Here is a 27,958-nt window from a genome sequence, read left to right as displayed (position 1 = left end):
CTCTACTAGAGAACGCGTGGTTCGGCTCACGTAGGCAGCTGGGAAGCGAGAGAGCCTGAGCTGCCCCTTTCCCCCACCTCTACCGCTTACGTTCATCTTTATCTCGTAAAAAGGAACCTTCCTCCGCATGTGGGTATTTACCGGGCACACCCAAGAAAAACAAATTTGAGCGCGCCTTGGAAACATCTGTATTTGAGAGCGAGGTATCCTGGCGCGGCCGCGTGGTCACGTCTCGGGAACGTCGGCATGCTAGCGCTCGTGTTGATACGTCAGCGCGCCACTATGCGGACACCTCAGTTCCCACCACGTTGCTTCGGTAAACTTCGCTCCCGGTCTGTGCTGAACTACTGTTTAGGTCGAGTGACGCTCTCACTGAAGTTCTATTTCGCACTCTTGGTTGAAAAAATAAAATAAAAATAAAACAGGAAGTTGTTCATAAAAAATTTCAACAGGGCGATTGAACTGGGGCGGAGAAGAACACGCACAGGCATACAGTTCCCGTCCGTGTTCAGTCGGGCTGTTCAAATCTATTATGAACGGCAACCAACTAGCCCGCCAACGCACCTTGATTCAAGTTCGCGATAAACGCCACCGCCCTGATTGAGTGGCTGTGGATGTTTTGATGATAGCGTGAGGTGGCGGGTTCGATTCCCGGCCTCGTCAGTCGCATTGTGATGGAAACGGAATGACGAAAAGCGCTTGTGAAACGTGCTTAGTATGCGCTGTTGAAGAATTCGAGTTGGGGAAACTGGCATTCATGCGCCAGCATTCAGCCTTCCTCCTAGGGTATGAACGTCATAAATCTCGTCTACAGATCGCAACGTAAACCTTTATTATTTAGGTATTGAGTGACACATTTGGACGTACCATCGTCTGTGCTCTCAGATGCGTCCCTGCTCGGCCACTTAAGTGTACAATGCTGAGGTATGCTAACCGTCAATTCACGCAGTATAGCGCTGATGTTTACGTTGCGAGAACTTAAGAATTACGGCAGCTTCCTTATGTGCGTGTGTGTTACGTTGTATAAGTAGCGGCAATCTTCTCGCGTTGCTATGGTAACCGTCTGGCAGGCGTTGTCTTATAAGGAACGGCTGACTACCGGAGATCTCTAGACTGGCTGATTGCCTGGCGCGCTTCTTCAGGTGCATGAGGATAAAGCGTGTCATTGCAAAAAGCATTACTTGTCTGCGCGTAAACGTCCAAGCATCTACGTTGAAGGAAGTCTATAACGAGTGCACGTAGGATTCATTTTGATCCAAAGCGATGTCGGCAGCCGCGTTCCCGCTCGGTTTCTATTCATCGACCACACACGCAGACACACGCAAAAACACACGAGCCATTCGCCGGCGGGGCCGAGCCAGTGTAAACTTCCTCGTCTTGCTCGTGGTTTGCGCGCGCTGGCCTTTTCCCTTCTCCGCGGCATTTCCGCAAAAAGAATACTGTAGGGCCTGGGCGCACAAAAAAGAAACCGTTCCACTGAAATCTCTCGCCCTCTCTCGCGCGCTGGCCGACACGCCGAAAAAACGCCGTGAGTCGTCGACGTCGCGTACGCACGCACGCTCGTCGCCAGCAAGAACAACTCGAGGGGTGAGGAGTCACGGTCCAACAGCTTTCCCGGTTCGCGGCCCTCTCTTCCTTCCTGCTTCTGGAGCGGGCCCGCCTGGTAGAGAACATCGGGCCAGCAAGAGCAGCTGCCGTTTGCAGAGCGTGGTGTCATCTCTTGTACGTCGGGCCGGCCGGATTCCGGGCCGCTGGTGTGTGCCCGGCGCGGGAGCCGGTCCAGTCGTGATCACGATAGGGTTTCGCGTGCAGACATCTCCGGTAGTAGAGATCGAGTTCCACGAACTCGCCATGGGACGACTGCGTGGCTGCGACTTGGCGCAACGTAGTACGGGAGTGGATGGCGGGGTAGTGCGGATACTGTAAAGCGTCGACTGACGACGGTGCGCGATGAAGCGCAAATACGTGTGAGTTCCAGTTTTTTCTGCTCTCTCATGTCATTGTGTTCACTCTGCCACATGAGTTCCCCTTATCTTCTCAGAGTCAATCCAATCGGCATATTAGAAGAGTGCCTAATCAAGTGATATGGATAGTCCTTGGTGACGGAAGATATGGTAGCTGTGGGTAGCGTTGGCGTAGCCAGGTGCGAGAGGGGGGAGTTCACCTCCCCTTCTAAAGTTTGCACTCTTGCGTGTGTGTATATACACACGCATACGAACGCACGCACGAGCATAAGGTTCTTCATCTTGGTATGGACTCTTGGGCTCCATGTTCTCCATGTGCTCGGCCCTGAACGTCTCGCAGTGTCCTTCTTTGCGTAATCTATGGCATCACACTAACCTTTGCCAAAGGAAGGATAGAAATCGATGGCTACCTGACCGTAAGCAGATAACAGCGTCTCCGGGAGCGCTCGCTTATCTTATAATCATCTACGTTCTCTTCTCTGCCGCGAAGAACCCGCGCCGCGGGGGCCCATTTGGGTTATACTGTGCTAGAGGACGCGGGTGCGATCCCGCCTGCGGCGACTGCTCTTGGACGGTGAAAAAATAGAAAAAAAACCACTCTAGTGTGTACTAAGATCCAGGTACGCGTAACAGAACCCCAGTAGGTCAGAACGAATCTATAAATTTTTTTATTATTTTGAAAACTTGTCATAATGAATAATAGTTCGTGTGTATTAAATGCGTGCTGCAAGCCTTGCTATATACAAAGTGACGCAGTGTTTTGTCTTATCTGTTGTGATGTGCCCAACGATCAAATCTGGTCGCGACACTGCAGCTGAGGACGACTTGCTATAGAGTACGGGCGCTATCGGCGTGCCTCGTAATCAGATCCAGGATTTGGCACTTAAGAAGACGATCGCTTACTTTTCATTTCTTCCTCGAAGGCATCATCGTAAAAGCAGAGGAAACACAAAGCCTGTCCTTCGAGTTGCGTAATGCATCGGTGCCGCTCGCCACCAGCCTACCGCGAAGCATTGGTAACGGGAAACCTCTCTGTTCTCTTGCAGCGTGAACACGGACGGCTTCACGGCGCTCGACGTGGCCGTTCTGACGGGCGAGGCGTCGCTGGCTCGGCTGCTGCAGTCTCGTGGCGCTAGCGAGAGCCCCCGGTTCCCGACGTCCGAGGCCAGGGCCACCCAACTGTCGGCGCTGCTGCGCGAGGCACACCGATGCGTGGACGACCTGGCGGGCTGCGTCGCCTCCGCGTCCGCCAACCAGGGCAGCCTGTCCAACGCCCTGCTCAAGGTACGTATACCGTACGCGCGGATTCCTTCCTATGTCGTGGGGACGAGGCTTCCTGTGCTTGACGCTTATCGAGAATATTCGTTTGCTACTTTTCCTTTTTGCTATCTTGTACGTGTATGTGGTCCACATGGTCGTCATATGTAGTTATTGCAATATATGTCCTGTAGCTCATTGACTCTGCCTGGTGTTCAAGGGGGTAATAACATAGTCATGCGCAAGGTCGTATGATTATTATTACTACTACTACTACTACTACTTACTACTACTACTACTACTACTACTACTACTACTACTACTATTATTATTATTATTATATTGGATATAAAAACTAAGGCCTGCTAAAAAGGCGATGGTGTGGAAAACAATGGCTGTATCGTGGAGCATGATAGTGTAAAGACGGAAATAATGGAATTGTGCAGATCACAGATTGTGTACCGGGTTTACTGGTGATCGTTCGGAAGGCCTTCTTTATGAAGGGTGTGCTAAAGCGCCGTGATGATGGTGTCGATTCTGCACGCATTGCCGCTTACGGAAACCGGAAAATTGGCGATTGTAGCTGACGGTATCAGCACTGGTAGCGGCATACGTTGTCGCTTTGTTCATCCACCGCAACGTCGGAACGCTTTTGCGCCAGCTGTCGAATTCAGTCGCTCGCTGTGCGAAGTCTTGGTGATGAACCTTCTTCACTGGTGCTACTGACCTTTCGAAATCCCCGTGCGTTCACGGTTGAACTAGCCATCTCGTGATAGCGCACGAGCAGAGGGCATGCTGCTATTGTGAAGCATGCATGCTGTGAACGTTTAAGGTATTCTTAGAAAATGTACACAGTTAGCACGTACGTACATGAAAGAGCTAACACGTTTGAAGATGTGTCGTGCTCAATTAACAGTAATGCATTCCGTTCTGTCTTCGTCCCGTAGGAGAAGGAGCGCCAGCTAAGCCTATGGAAGAGGCGCCTGGAACTCATCTCAGAAATGAAGGCTGGTTTCGACGAACTCCGTAAGTTCACGTTCTTTTCATATCGGTCCCGTGTTATCTTTCCAGCGGGTGTGTGTTGGACGTTCGAACGTGCATAACACTGCCTGCTCGGCTTTCCTCTCGCTAACGAAACTTCTGTTTTTGGGACCGCTGCAGGGCCCCCGGACCCACCCAGCCGGGTGACATTAGATGTGGTTGGCACCCAGTCGCTTCGTGTGCGCTTTTCCGAACCACCGCTGGCCGCAGTGCAAGCCAGGGCCTTCGTCACAAAGTACAGAGGTAAGCGCTCGCGCCGCTGTCTTACCCAAAGTGCGCACGTATGCTGAAAGAACTAAGAGGACAGATAGTTGGGATAGTTAGTACTAGATGATTTGAGACAGCGAAATAGCGAACAAGAAGACGACGGAACCGGCGAAGAAAGAAAGGGGACGAGCGCTAAACTTCAACTATAACTGTTCGCTGAAGTTTGGCGCTCGTCCTGTTGTTTCTTCACCTGGTCCGTCGTCTTTTTGTGCACTATTTCGCTGTCTCATGTGCTCAAATGATTCACAGTATACGTGTCGTATAGGACTGAGAGACTCACAGCCATTCATAACCTTTGACCGTCGTTGTTCGCAGTGGAGTGGTGTGAACGCGAGGACTTCGCCCAAGGCGTGGGCTCTAAGGAGCTGACCGACGTCCAGTTCCTCGAGTACGTCATCCGGGACCTGGAGAAAGGCACGCCCTACTTCGTTCGCGTGGCCGCCGGCAACGCCAAGGGCTTCAGCGCGTACCAGACCTCGTGGCCACCATGCGCCAGGCCGTCGAGTAAGGACCTCTTTGAACTAAAGGCGCGCCGTGCCTGACCAAGGCTGCACTCAGTCAGGCATGGCGCTTGGCACTTGGCTTTTGGTGCACTGACGTAGCCAGGGAGGGCGGGGGGGGGGGTGACCCCTTTTTCCCTGACTGCGCTAGTGCACCAAAAGCAGGACGGACACACAGAGAATTAGTGGTTGGTTGCGTAGGCCATTCTTTCTCCATCTGTCCTGGCTTTTTTGTGCGCTTTTATTACTAAGGGTAATAGAGCATATAAACGCGGGTAGCGCCTGAAGTCGGCGCGTATTCAGAAGCCCCACCACGCTCCCCTGTTATCAGGTTGGCGCGACGTGGAGGACTGCTCACCCCGGTGGACCGGCCGCATCGACCGGCTCGATTCGCTCTTCCTTCAAGTGATGGAGTCTCGGCCGTTGCACGGAGGCTCTGAGCTGCAGAAGATGAATACGTCCGCGGCCATGGGCACCGCCACGGCTCTCGGAGGCTCCGGAGATCTATGCGACACCACGCCTATGCAGCAGGTACGCACGCTCACAGTTCACGTTCGGTAGGGCACATACGCAACTTCCGGCGGTAGAAGTCCCGTTAATACCGTTGTTATGGCGCTTAGGAAAAAAAAAAAAATAATCGGCCATGTTTCGCATACTCCTTTCAAAGAGAGCCTAGCCGTGGCCGCATAAGTTTATTTCTTGCGCCTTGTTCATTAGTGTGTAGCATCAGTGTTCACGGCGCGCTAAGCGATCGCAAATGGCTTAGCGCGCCATGAACATCACAAATTTTGGAGTGGGGTGGTGGTGGCACTGGGATCCCCCATGGTGGGTGCTAGGAAGGTGTTCGTCGGTGTGTAGTTCTTGCAGCTCTGCTGTGAAGTTCTTGCAAAAAGTTAATCTGCACTTTCGTTGGGAAGGCTGGGCGAGGGGGGAGAGGGGAAACAGCGTAAGAACTTTCGTACAGCAGAAATGGTTTGTGAAGAGTTTGCGATGAACTGCCGCGTGCTTCAACTTAGCGCTTCGGTGTCGTTGGGTTATCGCAGAGGCGGCAGATGCGCAAGAGCATTCGTCAGCTGTTCGCGGCGGCGCCGAAGTTCCAGCGCACGCTGAAGCGGGGCGTGTACCTGGCGTGCCTATTCTACAACGAGGACCGCATCCTGGTCACCACCGAGGAGACGCTGCCCATTTTGGAAGTGGACGACTGCTACCCGGCCTCCTTCCAGACAGACTTCCACTGGCTCATGAAGGTAAGATGAGCAGCGATATTCCTGTATTAAACTGCAACACTTGTTACAGTTGTTGCACGTTGGTGAATTCGGAGTATATTGGTTGGAAATAGTAGTAAATATTACGTGCGACAAAACTTTACGAAAATGGAGGTTCCTACGACTGGCAGTGTATGACTTCACAGGGGACTCAGTGCTCATGTTTACAATGAAATTTCTTTTCGTTCTATAAGTGGTAGTTTGCGGACTGTACGAGGGTTGGTTGCGCCTAAGAGAGCACAGTGCTATAGACATTTCAAGCGCCCTCTGTCGAGACCCTTCAAAAGTCGCGCATCTATATGGCATAATACGTTTGACACTATCTCTGTGAGGTTTATTTCGTGCTAGGCGGTCTTGCTAACGACGACTGTAGCATTTGGTCCGGGATGCCGGACCTCCTTCAAAGTAAATGGCCGAGATGGTCACTTGCTCACTTACTGCCGCGACTTCTGCTTGTATATATCAATAAATATAGTAGGAAGTCATTACATATTGTCGCATACTGCGCAGAGCCATATAATGCAGCCGTATGACAATTCCTATGCGATGTCTGTTCAGGTTGCGTGCACATGGGACGACGTGAAGACGCTCCGGCTGGACATGGAGAAGAGTCACAGTTCCTCGAACGTGCACTTTCGCAGCAAGCTGCTGCAGACCGTCGAACAAATGCAGGTGAGCGAGACCCCGCCAAGCACCTATTTAACGTTTGCTCGACTGTTGTAACTACCGCGGACTGATTGCCATGTCAACAACTGCGCGCTATTCCTGCGTAGCATTTCTCTTTAGAGCCAAGCCTCACCCTATTGGTTCCGCGTCTTCTGTGCGCAGTCTTCGCTGGGCGTGCAAGACCTGGGCCAGGTCTATTATAAGCCACTGCGAGACTACGAGGGCACGGCGGTCGTGTGCGTGGTCAAGTATGTGAGCGAGCCGAAGACGGTCAGCGCCCTGTCGGTGCGATGGATACCCCTGGCCAAGATACAGCGACGCATGCCCAGCGTAAGCGACGGCGGGGAGCTGCCGTCAGCCGCCGAACTACTGGTCTCCTCCATTCAGGTGCGCTCAACGCTCATTTCTGTACCGCTCTTTATGCATGTTTGTGCTTGTGTTTTGCATGGTTACGCGTATATGTACACATACAAAACGTAAAAATATCGGAGGGTAGGGGGGGGGGATGTTTGACCCCACCGCCCCTCCCAAGCCATTGCTATGCCACTGGTGGCACTATAGTCAGATACAGCTAACGAAGACCGGAGAGGCCCCGGCCATACGACCGAAGCGCAGCAGCCGATCGCCTCCGCGACTAAAGAAATATTCCCGCTCGTACACTCGGCAATGTTCTCTGAAGGCGTGGTCACCAGCCGTCCGGCTCATTACGTCAGTCTGGAGCGAGCGCCCATTGGTGCAGGCTTGTGTGCATCCGTCTTTGAGGAGGAAATGCCGCATACGCATACTTCCAAAGCTGTATCCGACTATAGTTGCCGATTTCGGAAGGACTGGTTCTGTATTTCTAGGCTACTTATAGGAGCACAAGTATTAACTATTTCTACGGTATTTTACGAGCTGTTGAATCAATATCCAAGCCGCTATGCATTAATTACGAAACTGCTGACACGATGGACACGGCCTCTGCGTTGCAGGAGATGATAACGTACAACCAGACGAGCAGCAAGCCCCTGCCAAGGGGCCTCTACCTTGGATACCTGAAGCTCAAGAGCTCCATGGACCTCATCAGCGTCCTGGTGCCGTACCGAAATCCGAACGTCTTGCCGCACTGCCGTATCAGGGACAACCCGCACGTCTCACGGTATGCACCCTCTAACTATAGCGCCTATTGCAACATTCTTTATCGCGAGAGGAGCTTGCGGGCATTTTCCTACCGCAAAAAGAAAACAAAAAAGCTGGCAGTGTCTGCTGTAGAAACTGCCCCTTGACTTACCCGAGTGTTTTCGTGATTTTCACATTGGCACGCGACTTTAAATTAGGAACTTCTTAATTCGTCCGTTGTCTTGTTCTACTGCGTCACGTAGCAGGCTCTCTGCAGAACACGAAATAAGAGCTAATCAAGCATCAAATGAGCGGACGCACGCCTAGTTCACCTCATTCTCCATAAATGAATGAATCAATTATTTAACCATTGTCCGGTGACTGAACAGCGATACGCGTGGAAGTAAACATAATCAAGAAGGTCTGATCTTCGGACCTCGTCCTGTATACTCTTCCCTGTGTTGGTGGGAGTTCCAAGATCGGACTTCTTTTAGATCCGAATGTTTACCTTTATCTGTAATACTCTTTTTCGTAGTGATTTAGGCGGTAATACAGATCGCCTGGAACGCTGCCACCAAGCGCTGTAGACTTGTCCTTAATCGAGCACACCGTGTCCTTCGCAGCGAGGAGTGGCAGTGGCTCAAGAGCCTCGGCGACCTGAGCCAGTCGCCGCCTTCCAGCGGTGAGCTGCGACCTGACGACGCCTCCTCAGGGATGCCAGACGCCGGCGGCGAGTCGTCTTCCGAGCGCAAGCCGCAGCCCGACGAGTCGCAGCTGCGCTTCCAGCGGGCCGTCTCGGCGGCCGCCAGGAGCCTCTTCGCGCAGCTCGAGGTGCCGCCCGAGCTCTACGATGCGCACAGGTAGGACGTGTACTGTGACTTTGCTATATGCACGTTGTAGCGGGCACCGCGTGTTAAGAACAACGATGCGTACGTAAACAGCAGCAACATAACCATCAGCAACAGCAGGAACCTTTTCAAGGTGCTGCTATAGTGCAGGGTACCCATTCGGGCTTAGTCCTGGTTAACTACCCTGCCATTAATTTATTCTCCCTCTCTCTCCGTTTCTTTCCGCATGTTGTATTGTATAAGTTATACCGGTTCCACTTCCATAAACTGATCCGCTCGTTTCGTCTCGCACCTTTCACAGAATTGTATACGCTTGATTGGCCTTAGGACGCCGATACAACGCGGCGCTTTCACACCATCGTGATATCACTTGATTTCCTGCGGAGGTACTGCGGTTCTCGTTAACGCCACAATCACTTCGAACTTCCTCCAATTAGATGTCTGCACACCACTGAACTGCTTCCAGAGTCTTTGGCGCTATGTCCTGACCACCAGGCGACAGAGACTCAGAAACGTTTGCTGCGTTAGGCCTGGTTAGGCATTGTCCTTGTGATGACCATCAGTGAGGAAGACAGGCATGTGACGCGCTTATTTACCATAACGTACACCACCTTCCCCTTCATTAATATTGCCAATTTTCAGCATGAACCTGTACACAGAAAGTTCCCGATACACACGGAGATGGCGCGCATGTCTTACGCTCCCGTAGGCGTAGCATCCAATTTGCTTGTTTGCGTTGTTTCAATTTGCGTTGTTTTCTTTCTCGCAGGCTGTACGACGCCGAGGTGGTGGAGCTGGCGGAAGGCGTCAGCTTCCTGCTGGTGCTTCCGGCAGTAGAGAGCGTGTGCTCCGTGCCTGGCCAGCGGGACGAACTGACCTCGCGAGCGGATTGCCTCGCCCTGCCGGTGCAGGTGTTCGAGGTGGTGCACCTGAGCACCTACCAGGCGCCCCTGATCGCCCGATACGCACGTGTTTCCGCCATGCTCGAGACGGACACGGTGCTCGCACAGCACGCCAACAGAGAGGTATGCGATATATATGTGGGTTCTCATGTAATTGGTTGGCTGCGCTGTTGCCATGTTATTATGCTTCTTTCGGGTGACTGCGTTGCTTGTGCGGCGCAGGTGGGCGGTGGAATAGCCAGAAATTGCTGATGGCCTTAAAATTGCAGTGGTTTAAACGTTATGTATATGCATACATACATATACAGTTTAAGCCAGTTAGCACGAATCTCCCCGTGTTGCTTCAGTGCGCCGTGTCTGAATTTGTTGTGTGAGCATCGTTAGTACACGCCTTCGTAAAATTACGAGCGCTTCCTAATGCATTGTTGCTATTTTTTTCACATCGACAGGCCTTCTCGGCGCCCGAAGTGGCTGCAGCACGGAGCCGGCTCACGCAACTGCAGGACTTCCAGGCGCAGCTGGAACAGACGTGGCGCGGCATGCGCTGGATCATGGACGCCCTCTCGTTCGCTCGCGACCGCTCGCTCAACGGGGGCCTTCCCATGAGCGCCGTGTGGACGACTCCAGGCTCAACGGCACCCTCTCCCACCTCATCGAGCCCCACGCGGCGCCGTCAGACGCAGCCGACCATCGTGCCTCCCGCGACGGTGTCCGCCCAGGCGCGGCGAGTCTCCCGCGTTGACGACCTCATCGACGCCAAGCTGTTCCTCACTGTGGGCGGTGTCAACGCCGTGGGCTCGCCGGGCGGCGCGTCCGTGGAGAATCAGACGCTGCGCGTCCGCGTCCCGCTTTGGCGCTGGAAAGGCCGCAGGACGACATGGACGACATTGAGGAGACGTCCTCGACCGAAGGTCGCGACGCTCCCGCCGGCAACGTGTCGTTCGACATCAACGACGAAGACGAGTACGACGAGGAGAGCGCGGAAGACACCCTGGCGTCCTCGGCGGCGCTGGCACCCAGCGTCCTGAGGGTGTACGCCGCGTACGACTCGGGTCTCCCGCCTGGCACGAGCATCAAGCTTCACGTCACGCCCGAGACGACGGCCCGGGAAGTGGTGGAGCTCGTTGTGAGGCAGCTCAACACCGCGGTAGTTGCCAAGGGGAGGACTGGTCCGCTGTACGGCGACGAGAGGCTCGCAGACTTCTGCCTCGTCGCGGTCGTGGGCTCGCGCGAGCGCTGCCTGAGCGCGGATTTCCAACCCCTCCGGCTGCAGAACCCCTGGACGAAGGGCAGGTTGTTTGTGAGGTTACGGAACTCGGAAGAAACGTAGTGCCGCCAGCGTGGATAGACTTTGCAGTGACAGTGGGGGAGCAAATGAACTTATACGCGCGTGTGGCCGTGACCTCTTGACTGTCCAGAAACAGGGACGGGGTTTCCGCTAGGCGACCTTCACAGAGATGGGACATTGACTGCTGGCAGCTGATGTTTGCCTCAGACAGCCCTGAGGCCGCGTTGTAGCACCGCATGTACTCAAACTGCGAAGACGTTCGTCAGACAAGGTTGTGGCGATAACAGTGATGACTGCAAAGTGTGATGGTGCCGTGGCAAAGGATTGTCGCCAGTGTCTGTCTGGACGGAAGAGATTGACAGTGCTGCTTTCTGTCGGAAGGCACATGCATTTCAGTAGGCTTAAGTTCAAGCCAAGCACTTCTTCATTGAGTTGTGAAGTTATCGAAGGCAGCTCCTCATATTGCGGCTTTACGGGGTAGTAGCAAGTTGATGAAAGCCAGCACGCCTCTGAACACACCGATGAACGATAGCAAGTTCAGTGGCACATTGGTGGATACAGTGGGAAATGTGGTTTTGAGTTGTTGCTCCTAATTTATTTCAAAGTATGTACGGATCCTCAGTGGTGCTGGGCGCCATCTTGTTTTCCTCTAATTTATTTTGATTGTTGTCATTCTGTGTGTGTTGTAGGTGTCATTGTTGTTTCCCTTTCTGGTGTGGGGCAGGCTGCCACTACAGAAAGGCTGTAGCGATTGAGCTCGTGTGATAGACATCTGTTGACTGCTCTGGAAAGTGTTGCCTCAGAATTATTTCATAAGGTCACAAACTGAGGTTTAAATATTGTAACACACTTGACAGGGCAGATTTCATGGCTAGGCAAGCAGTGTGATCTGCGTTCTGGACCTGTAGCGTTTTCTTTTTACTTCTATCTTGCATCGGTCAGTAGCTCTAGACAGTAATGGCGAACCTGGACAGTAGTCAGCAGGGAATAAAGCGAATTGCAACATATGGTGCATAGCAAATGAAACATGAACATTTATCTCGCAGAGTAAACATGTAACACTAGCTAAGAACACTGTAGAGGTGCCTTAGCCTTAAATTGTGCATGGCTTCAAGAACATCATAGGCCAATTCAAAGTGTTGCAGTACCATTGCCTGAAAGTATTTTGACTTTATTGCATGGCAGTACAAATTTTGTATGGATTTCCTTTGCCAAATAACAAATTTGAATGAAATTGTGAGAGATAACATTATAGATTTGGCTCAGTATAATAACTGTATTGTCTGTAGCCCTTTGTTGTAGCTCTTACTACTTCATAGTGGCTGTGAAGTAACTGCGAAGCAGCACTGCCATACTATAAGGGGCTGCAACTTTTTCTTCTGGCCTAAATGAAGTTGCAATGGCTTCACTTCTTGCCAGAACACACATTACCAGGCACGTTTTCACCCTGAAAGTTACAGTAAATTTCCTGTTTTGCTTTAAATACAGGCAATTTGATATTGGCTTAATTTAGTTTATTATACATTATGTGTGAAAATCAGCCATAGCAAAAACATTGCGCATGGCAATTAATGTGTTTAACTTAGCTCAGTGCATCTAGTGCATGAATTTGTCTGAACTGACACTATAAACAGGTATATTATTCTTATGCTAAGAGAGTCTCGACATACAGGAGCCATCAAGGCGAACGAGAGAGAGAGAACTTCCAAGTAAATTGCAACCCAACATCTTTGCACCAGACCAAAGTGATGTGATTAAAAAATCTACAACAAAACAATGCTATTACCATAGTAAAATTTACATGGCATTTGATGGTGGGAGGAGCAGCAGCTGCAGCAAACATCAGTATATGTCCGTACCTGCTTTCACTTGTGCAGCTATAGGTATGTGTGATATTAGCGGTGAGAACTCCAAGGAGGGATACTAAAGAGAGATGTTAAGTTATATTGGTCAGATTACACTAAGGCGGCACCAGATTTGTCATCCTGGTTATAATATGAAGTTGTTGAGCCATGCAAAATGATGAGTTAAAGTGTGCAAAACAAATCTTCAGCAATGCACTCCGTATTGCAGTTGGTGCAGGGCAACTAGAGTAGAATCTAATGAAACAAAGGGAGACAGTCTGATGAGAAGTAACTAAGATGGGCACTGCAATGTAATGAGACTGTGAATTCGCAGTCTTTTGCAATATCATCACCAATTTGAATGGCTTCTGGAGGGTCTTGAAATATCCATTGATAAAAAATTATATTGCATTTGAAAATAATGAAACGCCTGGTTGGAAAAAAATGTGCAGAAATTTTAGTATGCGGGCAGCAGACGAAGCATCACAATTACATTAAATGTGAAAGGAAATTGCTCAGAACTGCCGTTTATGTATAGGAATGCAGTTTTCATGAGTCTTCAATGCACATTTTGGAGCATGATTCGGCTCACTATTAAAAATGCGGGCAGGCATCTCGGGCAAGTGTGCATTCCAATCGTATCCGACTTTTAGCATTTTAATATCACAGCCAATACAATGAGAGGTGTGAGAGTGCATCTCTGGGACCAGAAAGTTGATGCAAAATTAGAAGCAGAAAAAAGTAAAGGTTGAGATCCTCTGCTTGAAATAGTTCTGTTTTGTTACCAATCCAGATATGCTAGGATAAAAGAAGAGTAAAAGAGACGTTGCCTACTATGAATGCCACAATATTCTGTTCTCTCTCTCTAGTATCTCTACAGGTTGTTGCAAGCCACACTTGAGCATAATTGGTCCAGGATGACAGCAGCTGGACAATAAAGAGCATGTGGATGAACGCAAGTGTGGCAGCCATAGTCAAAGTGTGTCTTGTGATATGACGTCTGTTTCCTAGGCTGCGGTACTTGTGTTTTTTGCCCAATGTTGTACATTGAACTCCTTCATAGAATCCTGAAGTGAAGCACCTTGCTATGTGCACTTTCCAATGTTTGGTGTTTAGAAGTGATACACTGTTGTATGTTTCTGGCCTTGTGTTCTTCCCTCGCAGGTACTAAGATTTCAGAAAGAAAGAATAAATTGTGCGCAGATGTACGATAAACATAACACTACAGAAGAGCTCTTGGAAGCAGCTTAATTGCAGCTGGTTTTGATGAAACACATTTAATGCACATGAAATGGGTCTAGAATGTTATGTCAATTTTCTAAAGAGATTGTGTACAGTGATGCATGCTTCCATCAAAGCTTGGTAAAACTGAAAAGAGAAAAATGTAACCTATGATGCAGTGTAGGTGCGCTGAATGCAGCTATAATGTAGTAGAGAGGAAGACACTATGTATTCTACGATATCTTAGGAAGGACAGCTGAACAATTAGTCAGATGCCAACAGACCAGAAGCAGGATTTCACATCGATGAAACACTTATAGTTCGAAATTTTAGAGGTAATTCTGAGGCCTAGCCCTCATGAGTGCTTTACAAGAACTTCTGCATGCTCCTGCTCATGTACTAGTTTATGATCAGTTGAATCATTCATTACGCTAATCAATCAGAACCATATATTGCCTTTTTAAGGATTATTCAATGCAACAGTACATTTCTAGACCCAGTTCATATACAAAAGCAGCAGCAGCATTTGTTTGGCTTATCGCTGTCACTAAAAGAAAATACATAGCATCTAGTTTCACGTAGTGGCTTTATTCCTCGTGGGTGCATTGCGATGCCAGCTTTTAGAAGTTCTAAAGCTGAAAAAAGAAAACTATTGGTGGCACTGCATGAAATTGCAAGTGTTCATGCCTAGAAAATTGGAAGCACTGAATTTTGCAACCAGCTGCAGGGAATGGTGATCCTCATGGTACATGTTAGTCCTTGTGCAATGTTTACATTCTTGTTGCATCTGTTTGTGTTGATGAAACATGTTCCAATACTGTTGAAAACACATGTAAATAAATGTTTTGTTCTTTTGCATAACAGTGACTGTTTGAGTGTCACTTACTTTTTTGCTGTGCCTAAGTTATTTAAACTTTGCGATATCTCCATATGAAAACGGACTGCAACTGCACCATATTGTAGTATAGTGCAATAACGGCTGGGCATGTGGCTTGTAGACTGATCGTGTTAAATTCCATTGGAATAGTGCCTACAACACAGGACGAAAAGGGGACACAAACACACATTGTGCATACGTGTGCAAAAGAACATAGAGATATGTATATTCATTTGCTAGGATGCATGTGTTGTCAAGTGCAGCTCCTAACAAACAGCTTTTTATTATGAGAGGTGTAGTACTTGCAAGGTAGCAACAAACTCCTTAAGACACAGGACAAAGAAAGACAAACAACGGCACTGTTGTTTGTCTTTATTCGTCCTGTGTCTTTGCACACAACACTGTTGTTTGTCCCTATTCTTCGTCCTACATCTTTGCACAGTGTTCTTACCAGTACGTACCGCCTAGCCCAAGACTTCAGTGAAATTATGATGTAGGCATATACCTGAACAGCCAAGAAAAACACATGCAAACACGTGCTTAGGACACTAGAGGGACGGAATGAGCGTGTGAGTATTGCTTTGGATTTTCGGGGTCGATAAACAAGAAAACAGTCTGTGCACCGAGGCCTCCTGTAAAAAGCAGGTGGTGCAGTCGAGTTGGCTAAACGGAGGCAGCGTCGTCAACCCTGCAACATTAAACGGTAAGCCTCTAGATAATACATATTACCACCATTTATGCAACATCTCTCGGTGGGCTGCAGCATCACAGGATCAGCTGCAGCAAACAAAGTGCTGCAGCTCTGTAGAGTCACTTGTTGACAATTTGATTCAGATTGCGAGCACGACTGCAAAAGAATTACAAGTAACTGCATTACTTGGCTCGTGGTTTCAACATTACATACAACAGATCGCTTACATGCCAACCTGTGTCATTTGGGAATGGCTACTCTGACGCAACAGAATTTCGAGGAAATCAGTCATATATATTACTGTGCCTTGCATGATGATACATCTTCAAAGGCATACTGAGCTTCATTAAAAGATGTTCTCGAACGCAGGAGATATTGCTGGCATCCAAGAATGAGGACAGTGATAAATTAACAGTAGCTAGATTAAGAAAATTTTCCAACTATGGTTTACCCACAACGAACTCTGACACGAAGAGGCCAATTGTATGAGCGGCTGCAGGCAATATCTCTCTTAGTAGGTATGGTTTCTAATACCATATGCTCACTGAAACATTCACGAGGCGGAAAATACTTGGACAGTACAGGTTTTAATGCAAATTTCTTTGAAAATGTATAAGCACTTGTGACTTGCATTGGTTAAATGCTTGCATATTGTTACACAACATCTTGTAGTTTTAAACTTGAATAACGATGTTACAATAACAACATAGCAAGAAAACAATCTGTAAACAACACCAAAACTAATGCAGCAGGTAACTGAGGTATATGCAAAAATATTTCTATGCTACGCGCCCTGCAGCCATTGTAAATCGGTGTAAAAGCTCGACAGGGACGCGCAGAGGGCAAATAAAAAGGCAACATAAATGTGCGTCGAAACTATCAAGGAATAAAAGTACGCCTCAAACCTGAGCTATCGCAATAACAAAACTGTGACTCCGCAAATACTGTAAAATTCGTCGTCGTCGCGTGCTGCCTGTTTAGAGAACGAATGGCGTGCAGCATAGTGACCACTGGCCGGCCGACAGCCAACGAGGAAGAGTGACATCATGTGAGCGTACTAGTTACAGACATCAGCGAAACTGAACACGTGAAAACAAACTTAACCATACTAACCGGCTTGTGTGACAGAACGCACTCGCTCCTGAGGCTACAGTGTCGGCGGGTTAATGAAGCAACCCGCTAAACACGATGGCACTTCGCAACGCGCAAGCGGTGCTCACGTTTCGTTACACCGTCGGCAAAAAAAAAAAAACAAAAGCGAAAACAGAAAAACAAAAATACAACTCCGTGATAACCAAATGGGTGCGCTGACCATGGGTGTGGTGTGCATCGGAGGAAGTCGATACGGTAATGAAGCCGCGGTCGCTAATCGTCGTAGTCGTAGCCAAACAGGCCAGTCATGACACCCTGCATGACAATGTCGGGAAGCGAGTCGCTGCTGGAGGTGTCCAAATACGGGTCCTTGGGAAAACCCAGGACAGGCTGGTGCAGCGGCTTGAACTCCTGGTCGTCGCTGTCGACGGAGCCGTTGCTCGCCGCGGGCGACAGTGGCGTAGGCACTTCGAGGAAGGACAACAGCTGTGACGAAAGAGCCGAAATGCGAACCAAATCCTGGAGGTAACGTTCGAGCGCGGCGCGTCGTTGTTCCAATAACTTGGGGTTGAGACCGCGGAGTCGCTTCGGGGGAAATCCCGACGGTGCCTGGCTTCCGAGCATGCGTTTGACCTTCTTGTGGAGCGCGTGGAATGTGCTGTACCTGCGCTCCATCCGATGACACACGCCCGACACGGTCACCTCGACGCAGTACACGACGTGCTGACGCCCATTCGGGGCGTCCACTTGTCGGTACGTGGGCACGAACACGCGTATCATTGTGAACTGCGAGGTTCCTTCGAGGCCCGATGGTCACCACGACATCTTAACCAACGGCGAACAGCGATTACGAAAGCACAACACGGACGTGTTTACATCACGTCAGACAGCCGCCCAGAAAGCACCTGGGCTGCGCCATATTTGCCGTTTTGAGAGAATGAAAACCGCAAAAGCAACGAAACTGAATGGCAGTCTCGAAGGCAATACTAAACGCCGCAGCACTTCGATATTCTGTTAACAGGTGGCAGAAATGCGGCTTGTTTTGGTTTCACTTTCGACAGTGAATACGACCGAAAGCATTCTACCGCATTTGAAGAACTGTTCTATAGCTTTTATAGCATTGTCGGCGTCGTTCATTGCAAAGTTTATCTATTAGTTGATGGTTGAAAGGTTTCCTTAGGCAGCTGTACTTTCCTGAAACAACATGTCGTTCGAAATTCGCTTCAGCGTATTGATCAGTGTTCAGCATTCACGGACCTGAACAAACGAGATAAATGAAGTTCTGGCCTAACTGCGCTATAATCAAGGAAGAATGCAAGACACTGTTTCAACTACAGCGAACTAAAATGATTGTGCCTCAGTGACTCAACAACTTCCGCGGAGGCCTTCCCAATCTTACCGCACGCGCGGGTGAAAGCAAACGCAACGCACGGATGGGTGGCGCCATCTCGCGAAGAAGAGTATAACATTGCATATTGACTAACGATTATTGTGAGAAGAGGGCGCAGTTGCCGGACCGGCCTACCGGCTGCATATCTGCCCAAGCATAGAGTTTCCTACAATATTTACTAGAGGGAACTCTGGCGCTAGTGTCTATGGGAGCTGCAACGCATGACGCTTCAGCCAGCATGGGAGTGATGGGTAGTACAGGTAGTACACAAATTTGTCTAAACTTCGTTCTTTCGGCACCGTTTGGCTCCGCGTCGGCTGCATCCGCTTTGTCGCAAAACTAAATTCAGCAAAAGTCAGCAGTTTCACTTCACCACTTTAACTTTTTTAGGCTAACCAAATCAAACATGGTCACGAAGTTCACAACGGTCTACTCTTTTGTACGAAACGAACGCCAAAACACGGCAATAAACAAAGCCAGAAGTACGTTTGAAGCCGCAAGCACGAAGACTAGGCAAATTTGTGTACTACCCATCATTCCCATGGTAGCTGAACGATCGCAGCGCCAGAGTCCCCTCTAGTTAATTTTAGGAAACTCTATGTGCCCAAGTTCCAACGGCTGTTCGTTTGTTTTCGCCGTACGGCTCGTGCGGCAGCTGGTCGTACCAGTAGGTGACGCTACTGACGCAGAATAATGTCTTTTTCTCCTTTGTTCACTGACTAGCGGGGGCCTCTCCCAATGACCTAAGTTGTCTCCTATATGTCGATTTCTGATTGATTCCTCACATCTTAATGAAATTGGGTGCAGTTGAATTTCTGTAAGAAATGGATGGCCTTGGGAGATCTCGTACATTTAGATGTCGGAATTAGTCATAGTATTGTAATGAAATCGGGCGTTTCGTCACATTTTTGATGAAATTGGAAGACGGGGTGTGGGTACGTCAAATGATAACCATGGCAAACATATTAGCAACATCAATGGCGCAGTAAAGGTAGAAGAAAACTTCTATTCGGCACTGTACAGTTCGCAGATAAGTGATCCATCCTCGCCTGAAATCAAAGTAGAATAAGGCGCTGAAGTTCCATGTGCTGTTGCAGGGTGAGGGTGGGAAGCTCATACGATGCATGACCCGAAGAAAAGCAGCCGGAGAAGACGGCATAACAGTCGGTTTAATCAAAGATGGGGGAATTTTATATCTCATAAACATAAGAAACTCTACATACAAATCTCAAAACTTCAAGTTTACTACTGCGAACATACGTTATATCAATGCACAAGTGAGGAGATGTTAAAGAATTTCAGATGCATCGGCATAATTTCAGTATTGCGCGAAATATTTGTGGAAGCACTTTCAAACAGGATAAGAGAAACACCCGACTTAAACCAAACTAGAGAGCAATTACAAGCCGGCTTCACCAGGAATCAAGATTTGTGACTGCTAAATGGTGACCGCATTATTTCCTCACTTTTTGCGATTATTAACGCTTTGCGTAGGTGAGCTACAAAGACGTGACTGGTCTCAAGCATTTTTCTTTTTTCGTGATGCACCCCATCTGGTCGCATTAATGTACTGAAACATAACTGTGGAGTAAAAACTGCACCTTATGGAGATCGGTGTCGACATGCTTCTGGAATCATGACGCGCCAAATCTTATTCAGAAACGACGCATATTTGGAGATAAGGAAAGGCCTTCTTTGAACCTGCAACGTCATCATACATTTTGCACCCCCCTCCCCCCTGCTCAAACCCTCTGCACTGTTCCGACCCGTGCGGGACGAAAGGTAAGTTTCAGACCCCTGATTTAGACAATTGAAGATCTGCTCAGTACAGCAAACCTCCTTCTGTAGCTCCCATAAACTACGAAAAATCTTTCGATTCAGTAGAAATATCAGGTACCCTACTTAGCCGAAAAAGTGTTAGGGGAGCTTCGCACTGGTGGTGCCAAGCCTGAAGGAGCAGGGGACCTGGGCGGCCTTCCTTAGTATGCTAGCCAAGCCTAGCCAAGAGAAGAGAGTTAAGCCTACATACAGTCACATGAACATAGAGAGGGATGGTTAAGCCTAGGAAAGTCAAGTTGAGGCTCTCTCTCTCTCTCTCTCTATCATTTCTCTCTCTCTTTCTCTCTACTTCTTTCTCTCTGTCTACCTTGCATGCATTTCTGTCTCCCTCTTTCTTTCTCTCTCTGTTTTTTTCTTGTTCTCTCGCCCATAGAAACGCAATCATATGTCCCCATAAATGCTTCTGCTAGCGTGCCTGGATAGCTGAGCGGTTACGACAATCCCCTTCGAACCGTGGATACCCGGTTTCCGAATCCCGCCTTGCCAAGAAATTTTATTTCGTTCTACATATTTCTCCTCCTCCTCCCACTTCTCTTCTCCTCCTCGTTTTCTTCCTCATCTGCACTTCGCCGAGCAGAGTTTTGGTTAACGCGCTCCCCCTTATCCTTCCCGGCTCCTTGCCTCAGCACTCCTCGTTTTACTAAGTTTTACTCTCTCCCACCCCAGGCTCCAACCTCCTTCCCGCCACTCTCCCCACTCTCCTTAGCTCCAACCTCTACCTCCACTATCTTCGCTTTCCCTCGCTCTTGCTGTACTCAGAAGCGGGGCTTGCCCAATTTCTGTGGCATACACCGGGAATAGTTTGCGCGTAAGGTCGATATATAGAATTGCATATTTCAAGAAAACTCCAGCTTCGAGAAACTTGATTTCCTAACCTGCTTTTACATGATTGCGTGATGGTACTTTCGTTTGGCCATTGTACAGGCTGACGAACGCTGGAAAGAACATAGAAGACGCCACGCCGATTGCTCCCGAAAACAGAGAAGGAAAGAAAGAAGGAAAGAAAGAAAGAGAGAAAAATAAAACAGTATGTCAGGCACGCCTACGTCCAGCTTCACTTGCCCCAATTTTTCAATTCGGGAAGGGCTCCTGAATGTTTTTTCAATCCTTCATCGAATTGAGTAAAATCGAGTTGGGGAGCATTTCTGACCAGAAAGGAAAACCTTTGTAAATTAGGTCGTTTTCGGTTTTTCCACGTTTTACCTAAATTCCGTGACGTAGAGTTGCGGTGCATTTCTGAGCAGAAACGTAAGCCTTTAGCCTTTAGAAACATCTTATTTTTCGATTTCTGAAAGTCTCCTCGATTTACAATGAAACTAAATGTCGGTCCATTTTCGAAGAAAAAGGTAAGCCTATAATAACCTTTAGAAATATCTCATTTTTCGATCTCTGAAAGTTTCTACGCATTTGAATGAAATTGATTCGGGGTCTGCATTCGAACAAAAAGGTAGCCCAATGGTCAAGACGCTCGCCTTCGGAGCGTGAGGGACGAGGTTCAAATCCCGTTGCTGACATGAATTTTTTTTTACTTTGTTGGTAGGACGCATTCATGTGGTTCAGATGCATATGGGGGAAGAAACTGTGCGTGTTTAGCCCAATGGTTAAGGCGCCCGTCTTCGGAGTGGTAGGGGGTAGGTTCGAATCCCAGTGCAGCGTTGAACTTTTTTTTTTCTTCGTTAGTTATAAGGGCCCAGGGCCGTACCCAGGGATGTTTTTCGGGGGGGGGGGGCGGAACCCCCCCCCCCCCCGCTTGTTCCGGCCCTGGAAGGGCCTCAACTCATTCAACTCCTTTAGGGCAACTATTACGGGGAAGTGAACGCATCAGGGGAATCCTGCAAGGTGTGACGTCACACAACAGTTGAGCCTTATCGTGGGTGATAAGGGCCTCAACTTTTTCGACTGGTTTTGGCCATCTAATGACGGGAAGCCAACGCCTCAGGGGAACTTTAACTTGGAAGGAGTGCGTAGAAGGCCCATCGCTGCAAGGTGTGACGTCAGACAAAAGTTGAGCCTTATCGTGGGTGATAAGGGCCTCAACTTTTTCGACTGGTTTTGGTCATCTAATGCCGGGAAGCCAACGCATCAGGGCAACTTTAACTCCGAACGAGTGCAGAGTAGGCCCATCGCTGCAAGGTGTGACGTCAGACAAAAGTTGAGCCTTATCGTGGGTGATAAGGGCCTCAACTTTTTTGACTGGTTTTGGCCATCTAATGCCGGGAAGCCAACGCTTCAGGGGAACTTTAACTTGGAAGGAGTGCATAGAAGGCCCATCGCTGCAAGGTGTGACGTCAGACAAAAGTTGAGCCTTATCGTGGGTGATAAGGGCCTCAACTTTTTCGACTGGTTTTGGCCATCTAATGCGGGGAAGCCAACGCATCAAGGGAACCTTAACTCGTAAGGAGTGCATAGTAGGCCCATCGCTGCAAGGTGTGACGTCAGACAAAAGTTGAGCCTTATCGTGGGTGATAAGGGCCTCAACTTTTTCGACTGGTTTTGGCCATCTAATGACGGGAAGCCAACGCCTCAGGGGAACTTTAACTTGGAAGGAGTGCATAGAAGGCCCATCGCTGCAAGGTGTGACGTCAGACAAAAGTTGAGCCTTATCGTGGGTGATAAGGGCCTCAACTTTTTCGACTGGTTTTGGCCATCTAATGCCGGGAAGCCAACGTATCAGGGGAACTTTAACTTGGAAGGAGTGCATAGAAGGCCCATCGCTGCAAGGTGTGACGTCAGACAAAAGTTGAGCCTTATCGTGGGTGATAAGGGCCTCAACTTTTTCGACTGGATTTGGCCATCTAATGCGGGAAGCCAACGCATCAAGGGAACCTTAACTCGTAAGGAGTGCATAGTAGGCCCATCGCTGCAAGGTGTGACGTCAGACAAAAGTTGAGCCTTATCGTGAGTGATAAGGGCCTCAACTTTTTCGACTAGTTTTGGCCATTGAATGCCGGGAAGCCAACGCATCAGGGGAACTTTAACTTGGAAGGAGTGCATAGAAGGCCCATCGCTGCAAGGTGTGACGTCAGACAAAAGTTGAGCCTTATCGTGGGTGATAAGGGCCTCAACGTTTTCGACTGGTTTTGGCCATCTAATGCGGGGAAGCCAATGCTTCAAGGGAACCTTAACTCGTAAGGAGTGCAGAGTAGGCCCATCGCTGCAAGGTGTGACGTCAGACAAAATTTGAACCTTATCGTGGGTGATAAGGGCCTCAACTTTTTCGACTGCTTTTGAACATCTATTTCTGTGAAACCAGCTCATAAGGGGAACCTTTAACTCGGATTTCTCTCTTCGAAACGCACAATTGACCAGAAAATCCATACAATGTGGTATTGTGGGATGTCTGCATGCTTTCTTTACACTGAAAGCATTACGGTACGGTCTCTCGTTTTGCAGCATACATATGCAGAGCATCAGCACCCAGGGAACCTTGGAGGTACTTCCGATGCGGATGTGTATGAGCAGAATCGAGTATTAGGATGTTGTTACGGAGAGGAACGCCGTTCCTCTGTCACGTAGGACTAAAGACAGAAAAAAATAAATATGTAAAACAAAAATTCGCCGTGGTGCCGGGTCTCGAACCTACGGCCTTGTGTTCAGAAACAGAGCATCCTGTCCACTGAACAAATACCGGTGCCTGCAGGCGTTGGCTATATCTGAGCAATATGAATGTGTTGTATTGGCAATGCAAACAGACAATAAGGAGATCACTTTCAAATGCGCAAGCATTTCTATGCTGAATCAACGACAAAGCTGCGCTTGTCCGTCTGGCTATATTTCACATAGAACGGATGTTTGTAAATAAAAAAGAAAGCATTCTTGGCGGTGCTGGGAGTCGAACCTAGCCCCTCTGCTCCGTAGGCGAGCATCTTAAGCGTTAAGCTATACACCAACACTTTCAGAGCACGAATGAACCTAAGCCATGTAAAAGCGTCGTACCGGCGATAAATAAAAATAAAAATAAAATAAAAATAAAACGATAACACTTTATGCGCCGTCTCAACGAGAAAACTCGAGAAAGAGGTAAATAATTAAATAATACAAAAACATTAGCTTCGAGTGAGAATCGAACCCCGGTAGTCCGCGTGGCAAGCAGGTGTTCTGCCCCAGAGCCACGCCATTGCTTGAAACTGATGCGGAAAACACGCCATATATGAATGTCCTGTTGAGGGTGGAGTATCCTTGACTCATGTAACGGTAGGCATCTTAAAGGGGCCCTGCGACACTTTTTGAGCATGGTCAGGAAACGCTGCCGATCGGTAGTCGAGGCTCCCGAGAACACGCGAGTCAAACATTTAATTAATTAATTAATTTAATTAAGTCTCAAAATCAGCTAGCAATCGCGCCCTCTTCTCTCTACAAATGATGCCATACACCCAAATTTCTGCGCCACATAACCACGTCCACTGTGGCTATCTGATGTAGTTACCGCTGGCCGCCGCGGGATGCCGCCACGTACTGAGGCATCTACCAGGTAGATGCCTCAACACGAGGCTCACAGAGCACAATTATCACTGCTCTAAGAAGGATGCAGGCCACCTTGCCATACACTGCAGGGACTGCGGTTGCGCACCCATGTTGGGCTAAACGAGGGTGGTGTGTAAGGAAAAATGCAAAATCGCACGTGAAATTGTAGAAGCGGCAGAAATTTTCGAAAGGAGGGAAGACTGAATTAGCTGCCCATCGGTCGCTCTATCTTCAAAAGAGAGGAGGTATTTACGTATTAACACGTGATTTGGTTTTTGTTTTTTTTGTTCGTTTTGGTTTTTTGCTATCTTGAATCCTTTCACTCTTGCATTGTGATTTGATTGCGGCTCCTGGGTTTTTGTTGCTCTTGAGATTGTCTTTGGAATATGCTTCTAGCCATATGCAATACGCATGCGCAAAAAGATACCTTTTAAGCAAATGTGGTCGTCAATAAAGATCAGTTGAAGTTCAGCGCTTGTGTCGTCTTTATTTTTCGTGTTTCGTGTACGTGTCGTAACTCGGTGTGCGCTGCCATTTATCGATAATATGACCAACCGACTAGCCCACAAGTACATTTTAAGCAGGTAGGCTGGGTAACTTATGAGCTATGATTTGAATATGTTAGCTCAGCGGGGGGGGGGGGGGGGCAAAGGCTAGCAGGCAGTAATATTAGGGGGGACAGCTGCCCCTCCACTGGTGGCGCCCCTGATTGGTAACTGCCAGTAACTATGAAATGCCAAACTTACCTCTGTAAAAGCATCTCCGTGAAATTCGGCAATGTATTCGAGAGATTCTGGGACATTTCAGCCCATGAAACATCACTTCCAGTGGCTCAACTGCTTCTCAGCTACTGTCTACATCACTAACGTATCACTTACCATGCTTAGAATTAAAGGAAGGAACGAGGAAACCGAGATGACTTCAGCCTTGTTCATCAAGCTCCGAGAAGCAGATTTCTTGCCACTTCCTCCTCCTGCACTTCCAAGTCCCCTGCCAAACTTCGTTCAGATCTTTAGGAATACCTGAACTGGGTCGACGAGCATCCACTTTATTCTCGAACCTAAGCTGCTCACTTCAGTAATGATATCAGCAGATATGAAAGAGCTGTATGACATCAAACATGGCCCGCAAAATTGAAGAGCATTCAGGTACGCCCAGTGTCAAAATGCAGATGCTTTTTCACTGCCTTTATAAGCGACCATCGTGGGATACCAGGCCTCATTATGCAATGCCTGCTGTGACACGACAAATATATGTCCATTGCAAGTAGGGAGACTGCATCTGCATCTCAAGTTGTAGACTTGCCCACTGAACATCAGTACCGGACAACGTACGATTAGAACTTGGAACAATAAGTAGAGAAATGGAAACCTCCACACAAGGGGCACGTAGGATAAGCAAAACATTGCGCTTGACCTACGTGTCCCGTTTAGCGAGTAGATCAATATTACTGAACGCTGGGTGTCGCTGGAGCCGACGTTTTGACAAGTGGTCTTGTCTTTACGCCTCCACATTGCTGTGAAGATGACAAGACCACTCATCGAAACAACTCCAGCATCATTACGTGTTCAAGAGTATTCACCTCTTGAAGCTTCCATCTTCCGAGCTTCTGCCTTGTTAGGATTTTTGTCTTGTGAATGTGTCGTTTAATCTGAGCAACCTACAGTGCCAATGTCTAGCCCATGAATGACTTGCACTTATATAGAGCAACACGTTTCCCCACCTTAACTGGTACGGCAAGCCCAATTGTGCGCGTTAAACCCCAGATATTATTAAGCCCGATTGTGCAGTGAAGTGCTCAACTAGCTGAGCACCCGCGAACGCTAGTTGGAGGTACCCGCGAGCGCTAGTTGGAAGTAAGAAATAACATAACACACAACGTACGTTTTATTTGAACAGATTGAAGCAATCGCAAAATTTACGCTTGGAACAACAAAGAATGCAAATGAACACAACAGCACAAGCCCTTTGACAATGACCTGAGTTCGTAAACCTGCACGTATAGTCATGCCGGGCACAAATATGGTATCTACATGGGAATTCACACTTTACTTGGCGAAGACGACAAGTGGTAGTACTAGGGATTAGAATGACAACATATGGCATACCGATACATCCTCGCAATCGGACAAGCCGTGTAGCAACAATGTCTTAGCCAAAGGAAGGAAAACATACAATAATGGTAGAGGCCTAGAAGTACTTGGTAAATCTGGAACAATACTAGAAAGGAACATTCTGCAGCAGCAGATGTGCAGAGCAGCAAATAACAAGCAATTTAATACAAGCCTCAATACATCTAAGCATTTTTCATTGAGTGGCGTTGCACTAATAAAGGCTTTGCACCTTACTTCGCACCTTACTAGACTGACAGATACAACTTTAGAAGTCAGCGGCATTTCCTCCTCAAAGGTGGATGCACACAAGCCTGCACCCAAGGGAACGCACTCCAGGATGACGTCAAGAGCAAGACGGACGGTGAGACCCCGCCTTTGGAGATCATTGCTGAGTGCATGAGCAGGACTATTTAGTCACTGAGGCAACCGGCTGCCGTACTTCGGTTATCTGGGCGAGGCCTCTCCGGTCTTCTAAAATTGTATCCGACTATAGCGATCGCCAGATTTAAGACAACAATATATTCACTGCATTCATATTCATTGCATAAACACATGGTGCACACAAATAGCTTGGAGGAAACCAATCTGGTAAAAAAAAACAACTTCAAGAACATTCAAAGTGCGCTAAACAGCACGTACGTACGATTCCCTGATTAACAATTTATCAGCATTCTAGAACTTCACCGAAAAACAGTCTTCATTCAATAGATATAGTACACCGTTTCGCTACCACACGGTGCTCATTGTCCTCTGTATATGTTTCCTACAAAAGCATATAGAAGAACGCTACAGCAACAGACTAAATAAAAATGTAAGCCATGGGAACCATCGTTAAAAGCGCAATACCACACAACACGTCTGGCCTTCTCTTGTGTTGTGTGGTGTTGCGCTTTTAACGATGGTTCCCATGTCTAAACACCAACTAGCCCAACAGTCAACTCTCTTAAAAAGGTAAGCATTGCGCGCCATACATGTCGAAACAACTCCCACCAGACTGCAAGTTTCTGTTTGCCGTGATTATGGCGCGCCCCCACACACCGCTCCAATCACATTGTGTGCTTGTTGGCATATTAATGCTCTTACATGTTCACCGACAGGGCGAATCAAGACCAAAGCATGCAAAGTTGGTTTCCAAGTTGGAAAGCACGTGTCAGCTGAGACGGACCGAAGAACTTAGGTAATGGGCACTCAGAAATGAAGTCTAGGGACCATGAGCAGAGAGATGGAGCTGTTCAATTGTTAGCGATGGAGGATATATACTAATACTCCGGACTCCTTCCGACTGGGACGCCCGAAGCGAGCAGATTTGGAAGGAGTGAAGGCTTGATCA

General features: G+C 48.4%; 2 protein-coding genes across 2 annotated transcripts in view; one reads left to right on the top strand and one right to left on the bottom strand.

Moving 5' to 3' along the window:
- The window catches only part of LOC119399749 (ankyrin repeat and fibronectin type-III domain-containing protein 1-like), a 174,466-nt gene extending 159,444 nt beyond the window's left edge, over positions 1-15,022 (top strand). Inside the window, 14 exon segments of the mRNA XM_049417836.1 lie at positions 3,011-3,248; positions 4,169-4,247; positions 4,383-4,505; positions 4,845-5,033; positions 5,361-5,560; positions 6,073-6,276; positions 6,853-6,966; positions 7,123-7,347; positions 7,932-8,098; positions 8,682-8,918; positions 9,676-9,931; positions 10,258-10,626; positions 10,628-10,657; positions 10,659-15,022. Of these exon segments, the coding sequence (XP_049273793.1) occupies positions 3,011-3,248; positions 4,169-4,247; positions 4,383-4,505; positions 4,845-5,033; positions 5,361-5,560; positions 6,073-6,276; positions 6,853-6,966; positions 7,123-7,347; positions 7,932-8,098; positions 8,682-8,918; positions 9,676-9,931; positions 10,258-10,626; positions 10,628-10,657; positions 10,659-11,138 (2,911 nt within the window). The 3' untranslated portion in view covers positions 11,139-15,022.
- Positions 15,023-16,297: 1,275 nt separating this feature from the next.
- LOC119399748 (sorting nexin-24) lies at positions 16,298-17,749 on the bottom strand. Its single transcript, XM_037666578.2, has one exon. The coding sequence runs from the start codon at positions 17,599-17,601 to the stop codon at positions 17,095-17,097; it is 507 nt and encodes a 168-aa protein (XP_037522506.1). The 5' UTR covers positions 17,602-17,749; the 3' UTR covers positions 16,298-17,094.
- Positions 17,750-27,958: the final 10,209 nt, after the last annotated feature.

Source organism: Rhipicephalus sanguineus, chromosome 7 (genome assembly GCF_013339695.2).
Source record: "Rhipicephalus sanguineus isolate Rsan-2018 chromosome 7, BIME_Rsan_1.4, whole genome shotgun sequence".
In the NCBI taxonomy this organism is placed as follows: Eukaryota; Metazoa; Arthropoda; class Arachnida; order Ixodida; family Ixodidae; genus Rhipicephalus; species Rhipicephalus sanguineus.
This window is presented reverse-complemented; position numbering and strand designations above follow the sequence as displayed.